This window comes from Struthio camelus, chromosome 3 (assembly GCF_040807025.1).
Source record: "Struthio camelus isolate bStrCam1 chromosome 3, bStrCam1.hap1, whole genome shotgun sequence".
Lineage (NCBI taxonomy): Eukaryota > Metazoa > Chordata > Aves > Struthioniformes > Struthionidae > Struthio > Struthio camelus.
In genome coordinates, this window is record NC_090944.1 from 124,901,886 (window position 1) to 124,922,085 (window position 20,200).

At 48.2% G+C, this 20,200-nt stretch overlaps 1 protein-coding gene across 3 annotated transcripts in view; it reads right to left on the minus strand.

The window, feature by feature from the left end:
• GALNT14 (polypeptide N-acetylgalactosaminyltransferase 14) overlaps positions 1–20,200 on the minus strand; it is a 137,759-nt gene that overhangs the window by 95,692 nt on the left and 21,867 nt on the right. The window contains exon 1 of one of the 3 annotated variants that reach the window (XM_068940111.1): positions 7,740–8,008. The exons of 1 other annotated variant lie outside the window; for it this stretch is intronic. Coding sequence is in view for 1 of the 2 variants with exons in the window: in XM_009686180.2 (XP_009684475.1) it covers positions 3,147–3,182 (36 nt within the window). In the remaining variant the exon portion in view is untranslated. Of the gene's footprint in view, positions 1–3,146; positions 3,277–7,739; positions 8,009–20,200 lie in introns of those variants that run through there. One more of the 3 variants, XM_009686180.2, reaches the window with a different exon arrangement.

Sequence of the window (20,200 nt, forward strand, 5' to 3'; positions counted from 1 at the left end):
GGACCACAGGAGTCACGGTCAGTTGCTGAACGGACACTCACAGCTCTCACCCGAACAGCTTCTCTCATCTGCAACAAATTCAGTTTTGGCAAAGAAAATCTGCCCTTTCCTATTCAAGGGCAGGAAACAGTCGTTCCAGGAGATTAGCATGGCACAGCACCCCTGCACCAAATCAGCGCTTTGGAGCAGGGAAGCAGGGCTGTAATATCTCATCCACAAGGAGTTTAGATGAAAGCAACAGAAATTGCCAGGGGAATGAGAGACTAAAAAGAATTATGAGAGCTACATTAGACGCCATATAGCCCCAGGGAGGGAGGGCAAATAGCAAAGAAAGAAAAAAAGATCTAAAATTCCCCAATGGCAAAATTTATCAGGCTCTGGATTAATTTCCCTAGGAAAGGGCGGAACGGAAGCCTGGTAACGTGAAGTTGCTAATATTAACTACACTAAGCTCTGGAAATCCTGAGGAACAATCCCGCAGGTTAGAGGATGCAGGCACTGACCCAATAAGTTTCTCCCAGCTTCAGCTTCTCTGGATGTATCTTTGCCTGTCTTTAAGGGCAGCATAGCATCCAGACACCCTCCCTCATTAGCACAGACAGCAAAAGGAGTTAACTACAGCAGTGTAGGCCAATATTCAGGTTAATTTTCATTGCTGAGAAGAATTTGAGATACTCTCCTCATAGAGTTCGGGGCAATCAGATAGTAGAGACAATGATGCCCAAGGCTGAAAAGGAAACATTGCTAATTACGCCGTGATACCCCTATGTTCTGGTGATGGGTTCAGCAGAAACGCCACCTCCCCCACAGAGCAGACAGCCCCACAGTTCCTCTGATGTCCTCAAATCATTATTAGGGCCCCGGCCTTTTGCCCCGGGCCCTCTTCCGCCCTTGCTGATCCCAACTTCCCTGAGCACCTTTGCCACTCTGCCAGAAGCAAGAGGCGTCTTTGGCATGCACCTCTTCACTGCCCTGGCTCCTCAGGAGCCTGCGGGGGACACCGCAGCCCTGCCTCTGCCCAGCTAGGCTCTCGCAGGCATCAGGAGATGGCAGAGTGCATCTTAGCGGCTATGGCATGCCTCATTAACTTAAGCACCACAGGCAACCCCTCTGCAGCCCCGTTGCAAGTGCTTAATGCCATCTTCAGATGGCTCACTGCACTCCTGCAAGGCACTGGAGCAGCAGGCAGGCGAGCCAGAGAGCTGCTCCCCTGAAGGTCGGCAGCAATTACAAGGCATGGTAATTGCGAACAAAAGGAAGACTGTGCCACCCTCTCAGTGCCAGCCAGGTTCAGCTCTTCCCCAGGATCATCTGAGGGCAAACACATTTGGAAACAGTCCAGACCCAAGGACAGCAAATAGAGTGGGGCCAAAGTGGGCTACTGTGTGGACACACGTTATTTGTTTTCCTTTTGTGTACCTTTTCAGGACATACAGGAGCTGCTTCCCAGCCATGAAGGTCAAACCAGCCTTCCCATGCTTCAGCAAGAATAGAAGATGATTTAGTATTTAGGAGCCCTTAGCTGCATTCAGTCTCCCACTGAGATTTGCTCTTTGCTCTGTGTAAAAGCCAAAGCCTCACAACAAGCAAAAAAGGTTGAACAGCTCAGAGGCTGGAACAGGTTTTACCCCTCACCACGGAGCTGCCTGTCACAGGCGCTGAGCAACAGCAGGGGATGGGCAGCTTTCTGCAGCGCATCCCCCCTCGCTCTCCAGGAGCGGCCACAGCTGGGGAGGGAAAACATCTGTGGGAGGGGAGAGAGTATTTGGGGAGCAAGTAGGGAAAAACGTGAAAAGGGTGCAGGGAGGGCAGAGTAAAGGACCTAAGCAGCAAGTGCCCTGCTCAGAGATGAGCCCTTTAAAAAACCAGGCAGCTAATCAGAAGTGCACTTCTGGAGACCCTGCTCGTGCTCAAGGAAGGGATCTTGTGGTTAATATACTTTGCATCCTCGACCTGATGTGGCCTTTTCACAGCAGCAAAGCCAGTGGTAATCCATCCGGTAATTGCTTCCATGGGGATCTTTACCCAGCTTTAGAAACTAATGCTACTATCTTTCCCTGAGCAGTTGCCCTTCCAAACCAAGCAGAAACAAGAGGCGGTTGATAACAGCAGTGTGTTAATGTGAATGTCACTGCCAGGAAAAGGACAGGTGCTTCCACGAGAGGGAAAGCTCAGCTTCCATTTTAACTTGTTATATTCTAATAGGGGAAAAAAGTGGTGATTAGAAAAAAAGATATACAAGCAAAATAAGATAATTACAAATACCCTGCATTTACAACTGCAGTGTAACAGGGCAATTATGTGAATTGCTTTAGTGGTCTGAAAGAAGTCACTGGCTTGCCTTTCCCTTCTCCTTCTATCAGCTAACAACTTTTGAGGAACACAGCTTTACTAGTTGGGCACAGGCACAACCAGCGCCACGGGCTATTGCTCAACAAGGGATAAGTAATGCTGTCGGTCAAAACTCCACGCTCCTGTGCTCAATTTCCAGCTCTGGAAAAACCCCAAATTCATGCCTCAGTTTCCCTGTTGCTGCAATTAACTCACAAGGTTCCTGCTTGGTGCAAGGCCTCCCAGAGAGCACCACCCGCCCTGAGCAGCTTCCAGCACAAAGCCTTTTTTTTTTTTTCCCCCCCTCATATCTCTCTCTCCCTTTTACAGGGTGGGAAGAGTGGAGGAAAAACATTTGTGACTGACTAGAACATCCTGAACCACTGTGGAGCTCTTTCCCTTGCGGTTGCCCATGGCACAGCCATGCCCTGCAGCGAGCCCAGCTCAGAACAACCATGGGAGCAGCTGAGAACGTCTCAGTCAGAGCACGACTGCTCCAACAGATCTGAAAGCACCACCAGAAAACGCACAGGCTGGCTACCCTGCACCAAGAGAGGGGAACCAGACAGGCAGCCCCAGGGCAGATTTTCAGAATCTGGTCTCTTCTGCTCTAAGGGGCGGTTTAGGTTGTGCAACACCTACCTACACAGCATCCTGTAAAGCCTCACGTGCGCAGCTGGCAAGCAGGGACCGGCCAGCACCAGCCTGTCAGAAGCCATCCCACCTCGTGATGACAACAAACCAACAAAAAGCACCAGGGTTCCAACCAAACCTAATTTTCTCCCCCTCCCTCTTGTGCACAAACACATACATACACATTTCGCAGAGGCAGGTGTTTCTGTGACCCACATCCCGGTACAGCGCTGGTCCTCAACACACAGGCTACAGAAGATGAAGCTCAGGTCACTGCAATGGTGTTACATAGCGCATGTACAGATCAGCCAGCAGCCCATCCTCCCATGAACTTTCCTCAGGGAGGAATTAGATATAAAACATTGTGACAGCAAGAACTGATCTAAACCTTTGATCCTTAGGTTTCAGCTACTGGAGCGTTTACTAGGTCCCAGGTCTGGGAGCAACGTGACTGACAGTACCAGAGATACAGCAGGCTTAATTTACAGAATAAGTGTCAGCCCAGCCTTCTCCTATCTCAGCTCAGTAATAGGAAAAAAAAAAAACGGCTAGTGAGAAATGTATCATAACAAGGTATCGTGACATAGAAAATAAATAGGCTTTTTCAGAAAGGATTGCACAGGCCACTGCTGGCCTCAAGTATATTTGTTGCTACAGTCCCAAGAAAGGCACTCTACCATGGGAAGATGCGGGGTTAGCTGGGACCAGGGACAGGGAGATCAGAGGCAGGGAAACGCTTCCGTAACTGGGCAGATGGGTATTGACACTAGCACCCACCCTCTCCAGGGTCTTTTTTGCTCTAGCTAGCTTCACCTAGCACAACGCTGCTTCTTATACAGGCCCTAGGCAGAGCTATGGCAAGACATTTCAGCACCCAGGGTTTCCACCTCACCCTTCCTCCTCCACTGCCATCCTCAAGCTCCTTCCTACCATGGCTGTAGCCTGTAGCCCCTCCTCCTGGACCGCAGCACCAACTAACAGCGCCACAATTGCATTTGCCAGCTCCTGGGACCCTCCTCGCACTTCTGCTATGGCTCTGCCTGAAGGCTGCACAAGGGAAGCCCCCCACGGGGGATCCCCCGAAGGCCACGGCTGGCCACTGGGGCAGGGACCCAGGACGCACCAGATCCATGCAGCAGGAAGCACCTGAGCAAAAAGATGGAGCTGGTGGTAGCAGCTAAAACCCGCATTGGGGCCCAAGCAATGTTTCGGGGCAAATGGGCCCAAAATGCTGCTGCAGGCTGGCCAAACTATCCAGTAAAAAAATCACTTCTGATGTATCGCAGTTCTAGGGGAAGAAAGGTGAAGATATACGAAGCATTGTTTTAACATTTCATTTGAAACTGTCATTTCACATGTACAAGCTGTCCTAATCTTCCTTAAAGGAGGGGGAAAAGAAAAAAAGGCAACAGAAGGTTAAAATAACCTGAGAGCAAAACGTTTCATGAAAGCATACACGAAGCACTTCACCTAACTCCTTCTTGCTACTGAGCCTCTAAAAAAAAAAAATAAGTAAGCTCAGCTACATGATTTCCAGGTGTGAACATGGCCTTCAGCCTCTCCTCTCCCCTCAAGCTGTACCTTTAGAATTTTTACTGTAGCTTGCTGAAAGGCACGACTGAATGTTGAGGTCTCTGTATTCAACAGACGTACTCTGAACGCTTCCGGACTGGGTTTCTACTACTGATCTCAATCAGCTCGTCTAGTCCATTCCCCTGTTGCTACGTAAAGATTTTTGGGATCCAGATTATCACCCATAAGAGAAGGGGACACAAGATGAGAAAGGCAGAATTTACGCTAGTTGATTAGGATACAGGCTCATTTGCTTTTATAGCCTTTGTTCTTACAGAGGAGGACCCACTGCAAAAAGCACTCCCGTTTTCCCCATTAACTTGCCCTATACATTGGCACTGCAGTCACTTGTTGCACACAGATGCACACAGGCCAATACAGAAGGAAAAGGCACTGTTTGAATAAGCAAGGATCTGGCTTACCAGTATCAGAACTGATTCTGTACAGATGGAGATCAAGTGTATGCTTAGCCATGCCACTGGGTTTTGAGCAGGGAAGCCCAACCCAGCTTTAAACCCACTTTGGGAATCTGAAACACCAGATGCAGCACTACAAGCCCTGCAGCCTGATGCTCAGCTGCTGCAGATCAGCACTACTCCACCTCCACTTGCAGAAGGACGGCAATTTACACTGCAGCGGGGGATCTTCGGGGCTTTGGCCCTGCAGATCCAAGCCTAGACTTCAGCACCTTGCAAGAGACACATCTGCGGTTCCTCCTAGGAACGTGCTCTCCTCCAGGACACCGTCGCCTCCTGCCTTCCTGTGAAGGCAGCTCCTCCTTTGCTTATATCATGCAACTCACTACAGCACCGCGAGGGAACTGACTAAGTAAAAGAATGTCACGGGGTGACCTAAAGACACTTGGCTGCGTTACAGGCTCCTCTACAACCGTAGAATCATCCCTGCAGGGAGGGAAGAGATCATGCTGGGAAAATCACAGCTTCTTCTCAAGCAAAGCCCCCCTTCTATCACCACAAAAGCCACCTGCTCTCCTAGAGGGACAGAATTAAAAAGCATTATCCTTCCTGAAAAGGGAGCCAGGCACACAAACACAAAAACGCACACCCTGCTGTCCCCTCCCACCGTGCTCATGTTAAGGAAGTCACTAACACAGCTCCCTGCATTTCTAGGAAAGTCACAGAAATGAAAAGGAAAATGGGGGTGGCGGGGAGAGCAAAGCTGTAATTGGCCTTGTAGCAAATGACAAAGGCAATCTATTTTGCTGCTCCTCAACAGGCTGATGGTTTTACTGGAGGTGGAGGAGGAGGTCAGGATCCAGCAGTCCACCATCTCTTCTCCAGTGACTCAGTCCATGAGCCCCTCAAACAAATCCCAAGGGAAAACACACACAGAGACAAGGTCCTGCAAACAGTTTTCAATGTTCATGCAGCTCTCTTACACTACCACTTCTTCTCTTCCCTCCCTTGCCTCCATAACACACGTAATGGAAAGGGGAACATACAGATCCAGGGAGAAAAGCAAAGCTCAGGTTTCCTCATCACTGCCGCCATGCCTCAGGTCCTTGGCCTGCTGTGCTTAATAAAAGCCACAGAGGACAAATAGGGACCCTGAGGCTTTCTGGCCACCACTCTGAAAAGATGCACACAAAACCAGGTATCAGTGAAACATACCGCTGTGCCAAGCCACCCTCTTGCAGTCCTTGTCTTGTTCTCCACTTTGCCCCTTCCCCAAAGCCATGCCAATCTGCTTTCTGTTGCTCCAGGTACCTCCTGCTCTGCTTAGCCTGGCCATCAGCATCCATACATCGCCCCATTTCACTGATTCCCCGGCACACACACTAATCCCAAAGTGCCTTTTCTTCCAGTGACTCTGCGTCCTGCTTCCTTTTCCTGGTCTCTCTTAGCCATCCCTGCCTAGAAAACCCAAGGCAAATAACTGTTTGGAGCCAGCTAGCTAGCCTAACCCTCCAACGCAGGACCGTTACTGTAATTTGGAGGACAGCTGTGTTACCACCAAAGGCACGTTACTGGAGGGCCTTTGAGCCTTGGAGGACGCTGGTTTAGAAAGCCCTGCTATGTCCAAAGACACAGGACCATCCTTCCCTTCCTCGACAGACTGGCAATGTCTGAACAAGATCAATATTTCAAGATCAATATGTCCAGAAGCCAAAAAATAAAAAATAAACCGATTCAAAATAAAGATAAAAAATAAACCCATTGCTAAGTCACGTGATCCAGCAAAGTCAGAACATCTCCCGAAAGCATCGGAATCTGGACGAAGACCAGCAACCACAGCTTTTGTTGTTGTTATTATTGAAAATTTTAATTTGGCTATGGTTCTCTCTCTCAAATGCATACAAGTGTCACTAGTGTAATAAGAAAATGAGGATTTTTGTAGTCAGCAACCATGAAAACGCATCCTGGAAACCTTGATGGGCAGTTACTGCTTGGGCATACACAGGAGACCCCTTGGCTGACGCAGAACAAGTTTTCATTAAAGTACCCAAATAGGGCTGTGCTGACAGAGGCAGCATGGTTAAGAGCTCCTGACACGCTCCTGCTCAGTTTCTAGTGTGACTCCACGCACAGCAACTAACATGGAGCTGTTGCTACAAGATCACCTTGAGCCGTCAAGGTAGAAAGCCTTGCCAGATACCGTAATACATTAAACCCCAAAACATCATCCTCTTTTGCGGATTTAATGAAAACAGCAAAGTGTTTCCCACAGAGTGCATTTTTTCAGTAGCATACGATGTAGGGACACATGAGGCATATGGGCAAGTAGAGCAAGTTCGGTAGAAGTCTGCAACAGGGCTCAAATCAAGGCAGAAGTAAATCTGTTGGCTCTTGATGCTTCAGCAGCACTGGCCTTGGAGAAGGCTAATAGCTGCTGCCATAATACTGATTTTGGTTTCTTACAGGACAGTTGAGTGGCACGTTAATGAGCGTCCCCCTCCTGGTCCATAGAAATACCCCCATGTTACCACCCAAGGCTTGCTCACTGTTCTACCTGAAACACATTGACAGGCACTGCTTTGCTCCCTCCAGAAGTGGTACCTGGTGGGGAATAAACAACACCCTTGGGTGCATCTCAGAAACTAGTTCAGAGACTGAATTGCACATGAAGAATCACTTCCTGCAACACAAGAGCCTCCCTTGCTAGGTGGAGTCTCCATGCGGTGAAAATTTTCACAGGCCTGAAACTCGCAACGTGAACTTTTGACATTTTTAATTGTGACTTACTGGATTTTTTTCAAAGACGTGTTGGCCTCCAGCGTGGAAAGGTTAGGATAACTGGCCCTTAGAAGCAGCAGGTAAGAGAACAAAAGGGTCCCCACTGAACACGTTCGCTGATGATATAGATGACTGTACTGTTTACCAGCACAGAGAGACAAGAGCAGCCTTCAAATGAAGCAAAGAATGGATTTTGCATAGCAGGTTTCCTTTGAGTGCCACTACTTACAGCTGACCCAAGAGGCACCGCACACACTAAACAAGGAGATGAAACTGAAAAATTATGCTGATCCTTCTGCAAGCAGTTTCAACGCAAGAAGCTTCAATAAGCAGCTGCGCAGCAGAAGCACAGAGTATCCTGTGACAGCTATGCCTGACCCTGAAGACACTCAGCTGTGGTCTGAAATCCCTGCAGTCACCGAGGTGTCTGTTCCCCATCCCTCTGCACAACAGCCCTGTCAGTCTGCAAGTCATCTGTCCCGCTGGCCCGAAAGGCTGCCTTGTGATCTCTGAAACTGCTTAAGTGGAAAGCCTCCAGGACCTCTAAACTTGAAGAGTCAGCAACAAAAGAGCCTCTTTAATGAACATATTTTCATGCAGGGTAAACACATTGGCTCCATTAGAAGCTGTAAAACATTTACCAAATACTAAGCTCTCTGCTCTGAAAAAGTCATTTTGGGGACAGGGGGAGCATCCAGCATGACACAGGGAGCAGAGAGCAAAGGCTGAACTTTACTTTCAGTCAGTCATGCTGTAAGGTTAGGTCACTGCCCTTTCTGTGCACGTTTGATTCACCTTGCTCTCAGAGGGACACATTCAACTTGCCTGCAGTGCACTGCATTACGGATTAGGTAGGATCAGACACAGGATAACACAAATGAGGTCACATTTGTTGCCGACAGTACCTGCAAAACGATGAACTTGTCTTCACAGTCAGAAGGAAAAAAAAAAATGCTGTTAGTTAAACTCTGGCCAGGCAAGAGAAGAAGAGAGGGGCAGGGAAGAGCATGGCTTAAACTGGTCTAACACAGCTTTTGGGCAGACAGGTTTGAATATACAATTATAGAGCCCAGGCGCTACACAGGGAAGGGTCTCTCCTTCCGGAGCCCCAGGAGAAGAGTCACATCTCCAGCTGGGTTTACAGAGGAAGCGGAAACCAGAAGCAGCAGAGAGGCTCTCCACAGCCGGACAAAGCCTCTTGCACCGAGCCCCTATAGGTTTGCAAAACTGGAGGAAATCAGATGAAACAAAACGTTTCGTTGTATGGATGATCCTGAACCCCCATGGAGGTGATCCCTAAATTGGCTATATTATTTCCCTTAATATTGGCCATCCACTGGTTCATTTCTCCGCTTGGATATTTTTTCTGTCCTCATCTTCTCTCATATCTCTCTTCTGCTCAGCCACAGATATGCCTTTACTGGTCATCGCTCCCCAGAGTCCTTGGCATCAGTCACAGCATGGCTTCAAAGGGAGAGGAGGGGATGGCAATACAAAGGACTCCAGGGTACACTCTGGCTTTGATACACCCACAAGAGCAAGCAAAAAGCAAAACAGCTTATGCAAGCAAGGGTTCGGAGCAGAAACTCTGTGGATGGAGAAGACCTACTGAAGAGCAGATGGGCTACTCCATGAACCCTTCTTGAAAACATAGTGCCCAGTGCAGAATTCCTACCCAGTCTGCAGGGCAGGCAGGCTTGGGCACCTAAATCAAAACTGGTCCTGATGTCTCCAAAAAACTGATTACTTTTGTATTCGATTTATTGCTTGTAAAGGCACCTTAAGGGCACAAGCTCCAGCTGAACATTTTCATATTACTTCTGCCCAAGGTGAGCCCAAACGAGAAGAAATTCTTATGAGAAATGAAGAGTTCTGGATACATTGCCAGTCTCCCAAGTCTCAGCTGTTCCCCTGAAGCTAGATTGCCTGCCACCAGCTTATGTGCTGCCTTGGGAAAAATGGGTGCACAGAGCCCTATCTGAAAAGCCCTTCACAGGCAGAGCAAGTTGTGCGCGCAGATGGTTATGGGACTGGTCCCTCTGCAGTCTGTAGCATATGTTACTGCCCACATGAACACAGATGTCTGGAGACATACACCAGAAATAACTGGTTACACAAGCCAAGACTCTCTCCGACAGAAGCAAAAAGAGTTTTATTCCAAAACTACAGGCTACAGCTGAGCATTTGAACGCATCCCTCTTTTTACAATAGGAGGAAAAAAATCTCAGCAGAAGAGAAATGGACCTAAAAAATGCTGAGATAAAGACAACCAGCAGGAGGTCTTGTGATGGTTAGGCTGAAAGCTGGTAAATCTTGATTTCAGGGGGTTGCTTTCCTTGGTCTGCTGGCAACCTTTCTATGCCTGTTCTTAAATAGGGACAATACTGCTTACTTAAGAGAGTCATGGGGAATTAATCTTTGTAAAGTGCTCTAAGATTCAGCAATGAAAGATACGAAGCAAGTGCTACGTATGGTCATAGTTGGGAACAAAACTTGGTAAGACTGATGCTCTGTGCTGTAGTACAGAGTCCAGTATACTGTCTCTAATATCACTTAATGCTTCAAAGGAGGATGCAGGTCAGGCAGCTGCATGGGCAAATCCCCTCCCGGTCACTCCCAATGGCAGGTCTAGGCCACTGTCCGCAACGGGGATCTTGGCCCTGTCCTTTTCACCCCAGGGACTGTAGAGCTCCCATACTAGATGCTGGTAACATTTGCTGAGCTTCCTGTGCTGGCAGGAGGATCTCGTTCCAGGCATGCACACACACGCACACACCCCCACTCCTGTTTTACCAGGTTAACCACCTAGCTCTACAACGCTCAGCTAGGAACATGCTGTTCAGAGGAGGAACGCCGGAGGGGGCAAAAAATCACGTAGACAAACAACAGAAAGAAAAAAAAAAATCACTACGATGCTAAAGGAAGCAGGTTATTTTACAAGGTTCCCTCCTCTCCATTAACTTCTGATCTCCTCCCTTGCTCTCCACCTGGCCGGGAACATTACTCAGCATCAGCTCTGAGCAAGGCTGTTGGGTACATACAGCAGTTGCTGGCCGCGGACTGGTATTTCCGCAGAGACCTGGAGTGACATGACGCAACCAGCCGGCAAAGGGGATCAGAGCAGAAAGGGGAGGGCAGAGGAGTTCAGGTCCCATCCAGCCCCATGGCAGACTCTTCTCCTACCGCACCCCAAACAGAAAGCATCTAAGTGCCAGCATATGTAGCACCATCTCTACTGCTAACTGCTCATTTCCAGAGCTGTCACTTTTCAGCTTTTCACAGGCTTCACTCCCTACTCACACACCCTCCCACAAAGCATCTCTGTAGGGAACGCGTTTGCTTGATGTCCTGAGTTTTCCAAAAGGATGTGGTAATTTAAATATATTGGTATATATACATGCAATGTTTTTCCTGTTCATTTACAGCTGGATCAAACCCCTGAGAAAACTGACTTGTAGCCCTCAGAGTGAGAACCACCCCTTTGTCACATACCATGGCACTGAAGAGACCATACCGGGCTGTGATTGACAGTACTGCATTAGCTCAGAGAGGGTTTAACAAAGACGAGAACCACATTCTGCTCAGCAGTGGACAGACCCAGGCAGCTCGCCCACCCCTGCAAACAACCTCCAACCTAAACAGCTAAAGCCACCTTTGAACAGGAATGTGTTAAGGGCACGGAGCCAGCCAGCTGCACAGCTGGGGTCACAGCTTGGGTGCCCACGCTGGTAACCTCGCCCCAGGGCCACAATGCCTCTGTAGAGCAGAGTTACCAGCTAAGCAAAGAAGAGCTGCTCATAAACACAGCAATGTTGGGTGAGAACATCTATTTAAATACCTGGCTCCGATGGGAGCCGAAGGCAATGGCCTAGGGAAGAGTAACTGGGTAAGTATAGCAACATGTCTTCTGAATACCCTACCTGCTTCCACCACACTAACATCTTTGTGTTTAACAGCTGTACAGACCTTTCTTTCACGAAATCTGTCCAGTCACTCACGTAAGCTTTCAGCATCCAGGACACACTGTGGCAAGGGGCTCCACAAACACATTGGGTTTCTCTGCTTTCAACCTGCTAGTTTCATTTCACAACCTCAGCTTTCGTCTGGGAAGAGACAGCAAATATTTCCTCTTCAACCTCTCTCTATGATTTAACAGATCTCTAACATACCCCCCTTTCTCTCTCCTTCTCTTTTCCAGGTTAAGGAATTCAAATCCTATTTCTTTCTTAGAAGCCACCGCAAAGCCTTGACCAGCTCGTGTCCCCTCTCTCCTCTGTTTCCAGCTTTACAGCACACTTTCTGAGATGGCAGGCACGCAGCATTCACCATGTATTTATACATGGCACTATGCTTGCCTCTCCGCTGGACTATTCATGCCTCACACAGTGAGCCCACGCAGTAACTGATCAGCTCAACCTGCTGCAACCCTAAACTCTTGCTATGGAGTCCCTAGCAGGAGCTGTGCAAAACACATACTTTGCAAAGCAGCTGCTGACAGCAGCACGAGGGTCACGGGTAGCCCATGGTAAAGACCAAGCGTGATGTGTTGCCTCTACCTTGCCACCACAGCAAAGTGCCACAACCACCACTGGCGCTCGAGGGTCCCCTCCCCAGGCACGTGCCTTTGCCTTGCTGCACTGCTAAAAACTCCAGCTACACCTCAGAGCATTGTAGGCTGGAAACAGGACGGGTTTGGATGGCTGACATCACAGCAAGCTAGCAACATCAGCCCTGTAAGCAGCGGGCCAGGCATTTAGAAACTGAGAGTCCTTGGGGACTTCAGGTCCAAAATAGCACTGCTTGCCTGAAGGAAATCAACCTTCCAGCCAGTCGTGGGGCCACGCTACAGCGTTCCTGGAGGCAGGCGAGGAGTGGAAAATAATACCAGTGGAGACACTGGCCTACCCAGTACTCCAAGCACTCCCCAGGCAGCGCTTGCATGCAGCCTGGATGAGTCACAGAGCTTTTCCATCAGCAGCATGGTAAAGTTTGAGCGCAAGTCACCTGAGAAAGGCCTTTCAGGAATCCTACCCTCTTAACTACTTAATTGACTACAAAAAAAGTAGAAGGATTGTTGAGCAAAAGCCTCATTATTCTACAACGTGAGTTCAGGCCTCTAAAACGTACTAGAGTTGCTGCAACAAGATACAGTAGAACAAGATGTTCTTCCAAGCCGAGAGGGAAAGCAAAACCACAAGGTGTTTGGCAAGGAATGTATTGCTTCCAGTATGACACCTGAGTTCAAGCAGACTTGGTTTGATTTACCCCTCAGCTCCTGCTGGAACCCCCTGGCTTGCCACTGACAACACAGTGATCTCTCAGTACATGACTTTTCCAGGCTTTAGATTTTACTGCTGTGGAAAAGGTAGAAAATTAGTAAGCAGGGCACCATACCTGCTCCAAAAATGTAACTTTGCATCCTCCAGCTGCGACTTAATACAGCACAACTCTCCTGCCCAGCACCACCACTGAAAATGGATATGAGCAGCCACAGCAAGCGCTGCTCCAGCTCCCCCAGACAGCCTCTGGCTCCTACCTCCTCAGTGCAACCCCCCTGCACCTCCCTTCTTCAGCCAAACACAGCACATGCTCCTCTGCTGCACTCCCGCTGGCACAGCCCCATCTCCAAAAGCAGGCAGCTTCCCTCCCACCTCCTCCCCAGCACCTGCAGAGCTCTTCAGTGTTTCATCATGCAAAAGGAACAGACAGCTGAGGGTGGGCAGGGCACACATTTCTCTGCCTCCTCCACCTGCAAATGTCCTGTTTAGAGCTTCGCTTCCTGCTTTCTCCCGCACCCCACCTGGGAGCGTGTGACGAGAGGCCCAGGTTAGGCTCTGCTAACAAGAACTCCTGCAGCACACAAGGGTAGCCACCAATCAAAAGATTAATTCCACTGGCTTTTCGCTTTTCAGAGATAAAAGTGGCTACAGTGAATACAGGGAACAAAAATCTTTTTAGTGTTTCAATTTAACATTTTAAAAAGCAACCTGTATCAGAAGTAGCAATGAAAGCAGGTGGGAAATCTGAAGTGAGTAACCACTCCGGCTCAATAGCAGAAGCAGCCTGAAGAAGCACTAGGATGTCTAGGGAGATATCTACAAGGCTCATTTTAAAAATGTTCCCTCTGCCTGCACGAACAAATATTTGAGCAAAAAAATATTACAGGAAAATTCAGTTGACTCATGAAGAGCAAGCACGTTAAATATAGAAAGTAAATTAAACAGTTAAAGGGCAAAATAAAGGATTTTGGTTGTGCTTTAAGTGTAATTCTCACTGCAATCTTACACAGGGAGCCATCAAGCTACTTCTAACCCCTGGAGCAAATGAAACAGAGGCAGCAAAGCGTGCGTTTCTCCTGCTCCCCAGCCGTCTTTCTCCCACTTATGAGGAAGCACGGACGAGGCTCATGCAGCTCGGTGCCCTGGCTGCCCTTGGGCCGCTGCGGTGCCAGGACACCACGGCCTCACCCTGGGCTCCTTCTCCATCTGCAGCAGGGACACATCTTCCAACCTGCTTCTCCAGAGCAAGCAGCCTCCATATGGGACTGCCCTGACAACACCACATGCTGAGCAAGGCTCTGGTTCGAGTCCTTGTACAGGCCCTCTTTATGTAATGACGGAGCAAATGGGGAAAAAAAGGGGGGGGGGGAGTAAAAAAAAAAAAGGAAAAAAGGCACAAGCACAGCATGACTTTTTTCACATGTTGCTTGCTAGCCTGGTAAACAAATCACAAAGCCATAAATTTCCCTGCATGTTTGCTTCGGTTGTTTGTTTGAACTATTCCCTTATCTCTCCGTGAAACAGCTTTTTTTTTCTTTCTAGATTATCAGGGATCGAGGAGTGGGAAGACTAATGCTCACACCTGAACATTATCTAAACAGCCCTATTGCAAAGCACCTTGGAGCCTTCTGGGAAGGAAGACGTTCAGCACCTCTGAGACAGGAGAAAACGTAGGCGCTCCACGTACTGATGGCGAAGTTGAAGCACAGAGACATTAACTAATTTGCCCACAGTCGCCCAGAAACTTTCTGTGGGACATAAACCCACATGTAACATGTTATAAGCTGTTAGCCTAACCACTGAGCTCTCCCAAAGTTGCATATACATGTGGCTTACTACAGCTCTTCAGGTACAGCTGAGCAGCCCAGTTCAAGCTAAAATAAAACCAGGTTAAATTCCTGCCTCCAAATATACTCAAAAATTATAGGACATGCTCAAATTTAGGCTACAAATGTAGCTACAGCCAGATCCTATTACTGTCATGAGCCAAACCCTGCAATTTAAAGGTGCCCAAACATTAACCCACTCCCGATCTGGAGGAGAGCTTTGCAGTCAGAGCTCGCTGCCAGCTCTTGTGCTCTTCCTCTATTCATAAATTACGCACAGCAAAAAGAGCAAGCTTGAAGCATCTGCACCACTTCTGAGAGATCAGCACACTGCTCTGGCTTAGGAAGGCTTTTACCGGTCCCCCAACAGACGAGGTTAGCAGCTAGTGACAGTCCATTGTGCTGGATGAAATGAGGCAGCTCTTTGGTCTTATGGTTACTACGTAGGGAGGTTATCAGTAGAGCTAAGCTAACATTTTTCAATGAAGCTAACATTTTCCCGTGAAACTTCAATGGAAGAAGGTAGGATTGTTCCAATACAACTTTCCTTTTTCTCCATTAAAGGCTCTGCTTTGCTTCAAACGCTCAATGTGATGAAGGAAAATGAAATATATACATATCTATAGTCTTTCAAAAAACAAAGAGCTGGAAAATTCCAGAATTTGCTGAATGTATTTTGACCAGCTCCACGTAGTAGCCTACATGGGGACAGTCAAGATTAGCTAGGCCTCATATGGCAGCTTCAGACTGGTAGCAGTAGCGAGTGCTGTCACGTGTGGGACAGGAGCCGCAAAAGAAAGAAGAAAAGAAGCCTTGATTAAAAACTGGGGTTACAGAGGAGCCCTCTTTTATCTGTGTCCTACAAGAGAGTCCATGTGCCAAAACTAAGTGGTCCTGACGTGGTCTCCCCCCGCGAACAGCACGCTCCGGACGGGCTGCACTGCTCTTCTATCTTCAGAGGTCGTCCCTCCTGGGAGAGGATTGGGTCCCACAGTGAGGGGCATTTGCCACCCGGTCTTTCTCCTGCGTGTGGTCACAGCAATTTCAGATTCATCATCTAATGACTGAGCTTTTTCTTAGTAATGGGAGGAAGAACCAATACAGAAAGCATACGATTCGTTTGCCAAAAGTAAGACAGAAAATGACGGCACAGCCTCGGTGAGGCAGAAAGCTGTGCTGACAAGCCAGTCACACTGGACAACGTCTCACAAAACAAGCCGGGGACTGATCCCCACCCACACTGGTAAGTCTAGCAGAGAAGCCCAAGACCACCTGGGAATAAGAGAGAAACATGTTCCTCAGCCCCTAGAAATTATTTCTCAGTATGAGGCAGCCATCGCAAAAAACACGGCAAGGTTGCGCTGCTGGGTCCCTGCTGCACGTTAGCACAACAGCAGCGCTGTCAGTCAGGTGTCACCTTCCACCAGGACAACACTCTCCTCTCAAAGTCTGCAAGACGCAGCAGATGAAAAAGGCAAGTAGTAATATAAAAGCCCTGAAAACGCAAAACTCAGACCCCGGCTAGTTCAGTAATGTAATTCCGCTTTCTTCTGTTCAAAACAGAAAAAAGAAGAAAACAGAAAAAGAACTTCTCTCTTTCTCTCTCTCTTACACGCATACAAATCTACCACATCTGAATGAAAAGAACAGCATGAAAGGACCAGAATCTAAGGGCACATGCACCCGTTCAAACCAGGAGATCTGCGGATCTATGCCTCTGCAAAAGTGAACTACCAAGCGAGTGACGTTCCCAGCTGCAACAAGCTCAGCGCAGGGTGTAACCTAGGTGGCCTACAGAAGTGAAAAAGAAAAAATGAATATCTCCTTCGCTGGAGATATTCAAAACCCGCCTGGTTGTGATCCTGGGCAATGTGCTCTAGATGACCCTGCTTGAGCAGGGGAGTTGGACTACATGATCTCCAGAGGTCCCTTCCAACCTTGGCCATTCTGTGATTCTGTGATTCTGTGAATTTAAGATACATTGCTGGTTCTCTGATCTGGAGGCTGAAAAACAGCAGAATCAGCTTGCTAAATAACAAACAGCATCTAAAATTACACCATTGTTCTCGGTGACAACCCTCTCCCTCCCCCAGCTACAGAAAACCTATATGTAAGCCAAGTTGCTCGATGGAAGGGGACTAGAGAGAGGCCTTACACACCCGAGTCCTGGCCCAGCACACATTTTCAGCCAAGTCCCAGTTGCTTTGCCGCCTCTGCCTTGTGCCACTACAGCAGCCCCATGGCATTTATAGAAAGCACAGCATCAAAGCAAGCATCTTCCCTAGTACCACACCGAATCATACACTGATTTATACAATATAAAAAGACCTTAACCAACCAGCTAAAGATGCAGACAGACACATACAGCATCTTTAACCTCTTTGGGTGAATAACGAGCCACTTTTGGACTCTCAGGATCAACTTTGTAATACCCTGCTGCAGCAACAAGTATCACAAGCGATGGAAAGACCCTGCCCTGGAGCTGTGCTGAGGATGGAAATTCCTATCAGCGTGGCTTTTGAGTCTGCTGCATTTATCACCCTTTCAAATAAAATGGAACTGCCTGAAAATTAGAATTCTCCACAGAGGGAAATTCCTGAAAAGAAGTAGCATGTTTCTAGAGATCAAGACATTTTATATTATTCGGCCTTTTCTAAAAAGTCTAGTAAAACATCATGGGTTCAGGTTTCCCAAGCAGAAGGCCAACACGCTTACTCCTAAGCATTATTTCCGTCTCACTCTGCCGCACCCCTCTCTTTTTTGAGCTTTATCTCAAAGAATAGAGCCCCCAGGCTCCTCCTGCTCTCTACCAGTGCTCCTGGAAGTGGTGGAGCGAAAGATAAATTGCTATGAAAATTAACTGAAACTGATCAGAAATATTCTTAATCTCCGGCATGCCATCCTCTTGCTATTTGTCCCTGCATCAGCGTTAAGGGGATGAATGCAGAATTACACGTTTGGGGCTGACAACCCATAAAAGGTGCAGCCAAAGCAGCAGGTACGAATTTCAGCTGCCGCCATTAACAATAGCTAATAGCAGGCATGGGGTTACTGGTAAGCAAACATGTTATGAACCAGCTACATCTTCCTCGGTGGCGAGCGATCCTATTTGCTCAGGACAGACTCCTGAACCCCTGCTAAAGTCCCAAGCGCGTGGTCTCTCCCCTGTCGTTACTGATGTCCTCTTACATACGTCTGTAACACATTGTGCGTGCCCCAGGACCCCGGGCGCTCACCCTCTGAAGAGCGTGATGCCACAGCGGTGGTGATGCCTTGCGCCATGGGATGCACGAAGCACCAGGACGTCTGAGGAAACACAGCCCTTCTTGGGGCCGAGCCCCGCTCGAGCATACGCTCCCAGGGCGCAACCCTCTCCCGCGGGACAGCCGTCCCCCTCGCCGCAGGCACAGACCCCCGGGCAGAGCACACCTCGCCCCACGCGGGAGCCAACAGCACAAGCCTTCGGACGCTGAACAAGGCAAAAAATCAGTGTGAATGGGAAGCTGCCAGGAAGGTCTAAGTCAGGCAATAATTCCCCTCCACATCCCACACGGGGTCCCCGGGAAGCCCCGGCAGCTCTCTACCGCTCTCCGTATCATCCCCTCAGCTCCCTCCCAGGCGAGTTGCGCTCAGTCTGGAGAGCCACGTTTGCACGCTCTTCCCCTGGCTGTAGAACGACCCTCAGAAAACCTGACGCTACCGGAAACGTTCGGCTGTTGCTTTTCTTGCTTTGTTTCAACAAACACAGCTTTGTTTTGTTTGCAAAATCCTCACGTTCTGCAGCCCAAAGGTAACAACACCTCACACAGCTGCAACTGGAATTGAAAAGTAAAAATGCCTATCAATAAAAATCGCTCCAGTTTCACTGCCCCCCCCAAAAAAAAGAGAAATGCAAAAAGCAGGAGGCTTAAATAGAGAGGGGAAAAAAGGAAATTAGATTAATAGTATACTTTCATTCATAATAATCTGAGCGAGAGCGGTAATGACACTGGAAGGTGAGCTACCCTCTGTCCAAGGAGACTTGGCTATTTATGAAACCATCTGGCTGTCAGCTGTTCAAACCCTGTACGGAGGTAAAGAGTAAAAGGCTGCTGAATCACATTACCATGTCAACTGCGGTCAGGTTAGAAAAGAGCTTGGAGTAACACTCTGGGCTGGGAGAACAAACTCCATCCTAGACCTTGTGAGGGAGGAAGGCAAAAAAAAAAACCAACTAGAATTTGTCAGTATTATTGGGAAAAATAAGTCTGCAGTTTATAGGGGCTTTTTTTTTTTAACTCCATGCAATTTTTTTATTTAATATTTTTTGCTTGTAAGAAAACACTGTGCAGAAATGATCAGATCTATTTAATGGCCTGTTAAAACATTATAATGCAAGCCTCTTATGCTATCCTAATGATTTTATTAACCAAATAGCTGGAAGGAGATACACTCAGCCTTTTTGTTCTGTGTGGTTATATTCTGCTCAGACACAAGTAGGAACTATATCTGAATATCAATAAGTAAGATATTTAATGCCCACTCTTTATCTTGACATTGGCTATTTTGAAGAGTCCTGGTGTCATTTAGCATCACTACAACTAATAGGATTCTACAAAAATCAATCCATAAATGCACAGACATCAAAACGAGTGGTTTCCTTTCTACCGAAAGGCAATTTTGAGGAACCCCTCTGATGCTGTGCCGAAGCGGATGAGGAGCGCTCCCGCTATCGGCTCGCGCAGCAGAGTCTCTGCCCAGTGCCCCTGCCTGAGACTGAACCAGGCAGAAACACAGCAGGAGGATTTGCAGAAGGGACATTCAAAAGGGGCAGCTGCAGAAAGAGACATCAGTGCTGGAGGTGGCATTTCACCTGGAAGAGGTGGGATAATTGGGGCGGAGGGTCCTGTTCCCCCATAGCACAAGGCTTTGGTTAAAGAGATCGTATCCAATTAACCAAGCATTTTTTTTCCCAAGCCAGGAGCAAAGAGCACTCAGCGTGGTGGACGGTGTTTACTCCCCAAATCTGCATTTTGATTATATCATCACCTTCAAAATGCACGGACTCAGAGATGCCAGGCAAATCCCCGCATAGCTCATTCTGCATAGAGTGCAGACTCTGGGGTCAGAATAAATCCCAGATTTGGGGTGTCCCCCTGACTCCAGGTAGTAATACTGTTACACAGCTTCTCCTGGCATCTTTCTCGTGCCAGGACACCTAAATACGGTTTCATTTGTACCACTCAGCTGCAATGACTCTGCCGACTCCAAGGGCTCAGAATAGTTTGGCAGGTTAGAGCCAGATCAGGTGTGCTCCGTGCGGAGAGATGCTAACCTGCCCTCTGTGCCTCCGCAGGGTCGGCACATCTATTACTGCCGTCCTGTA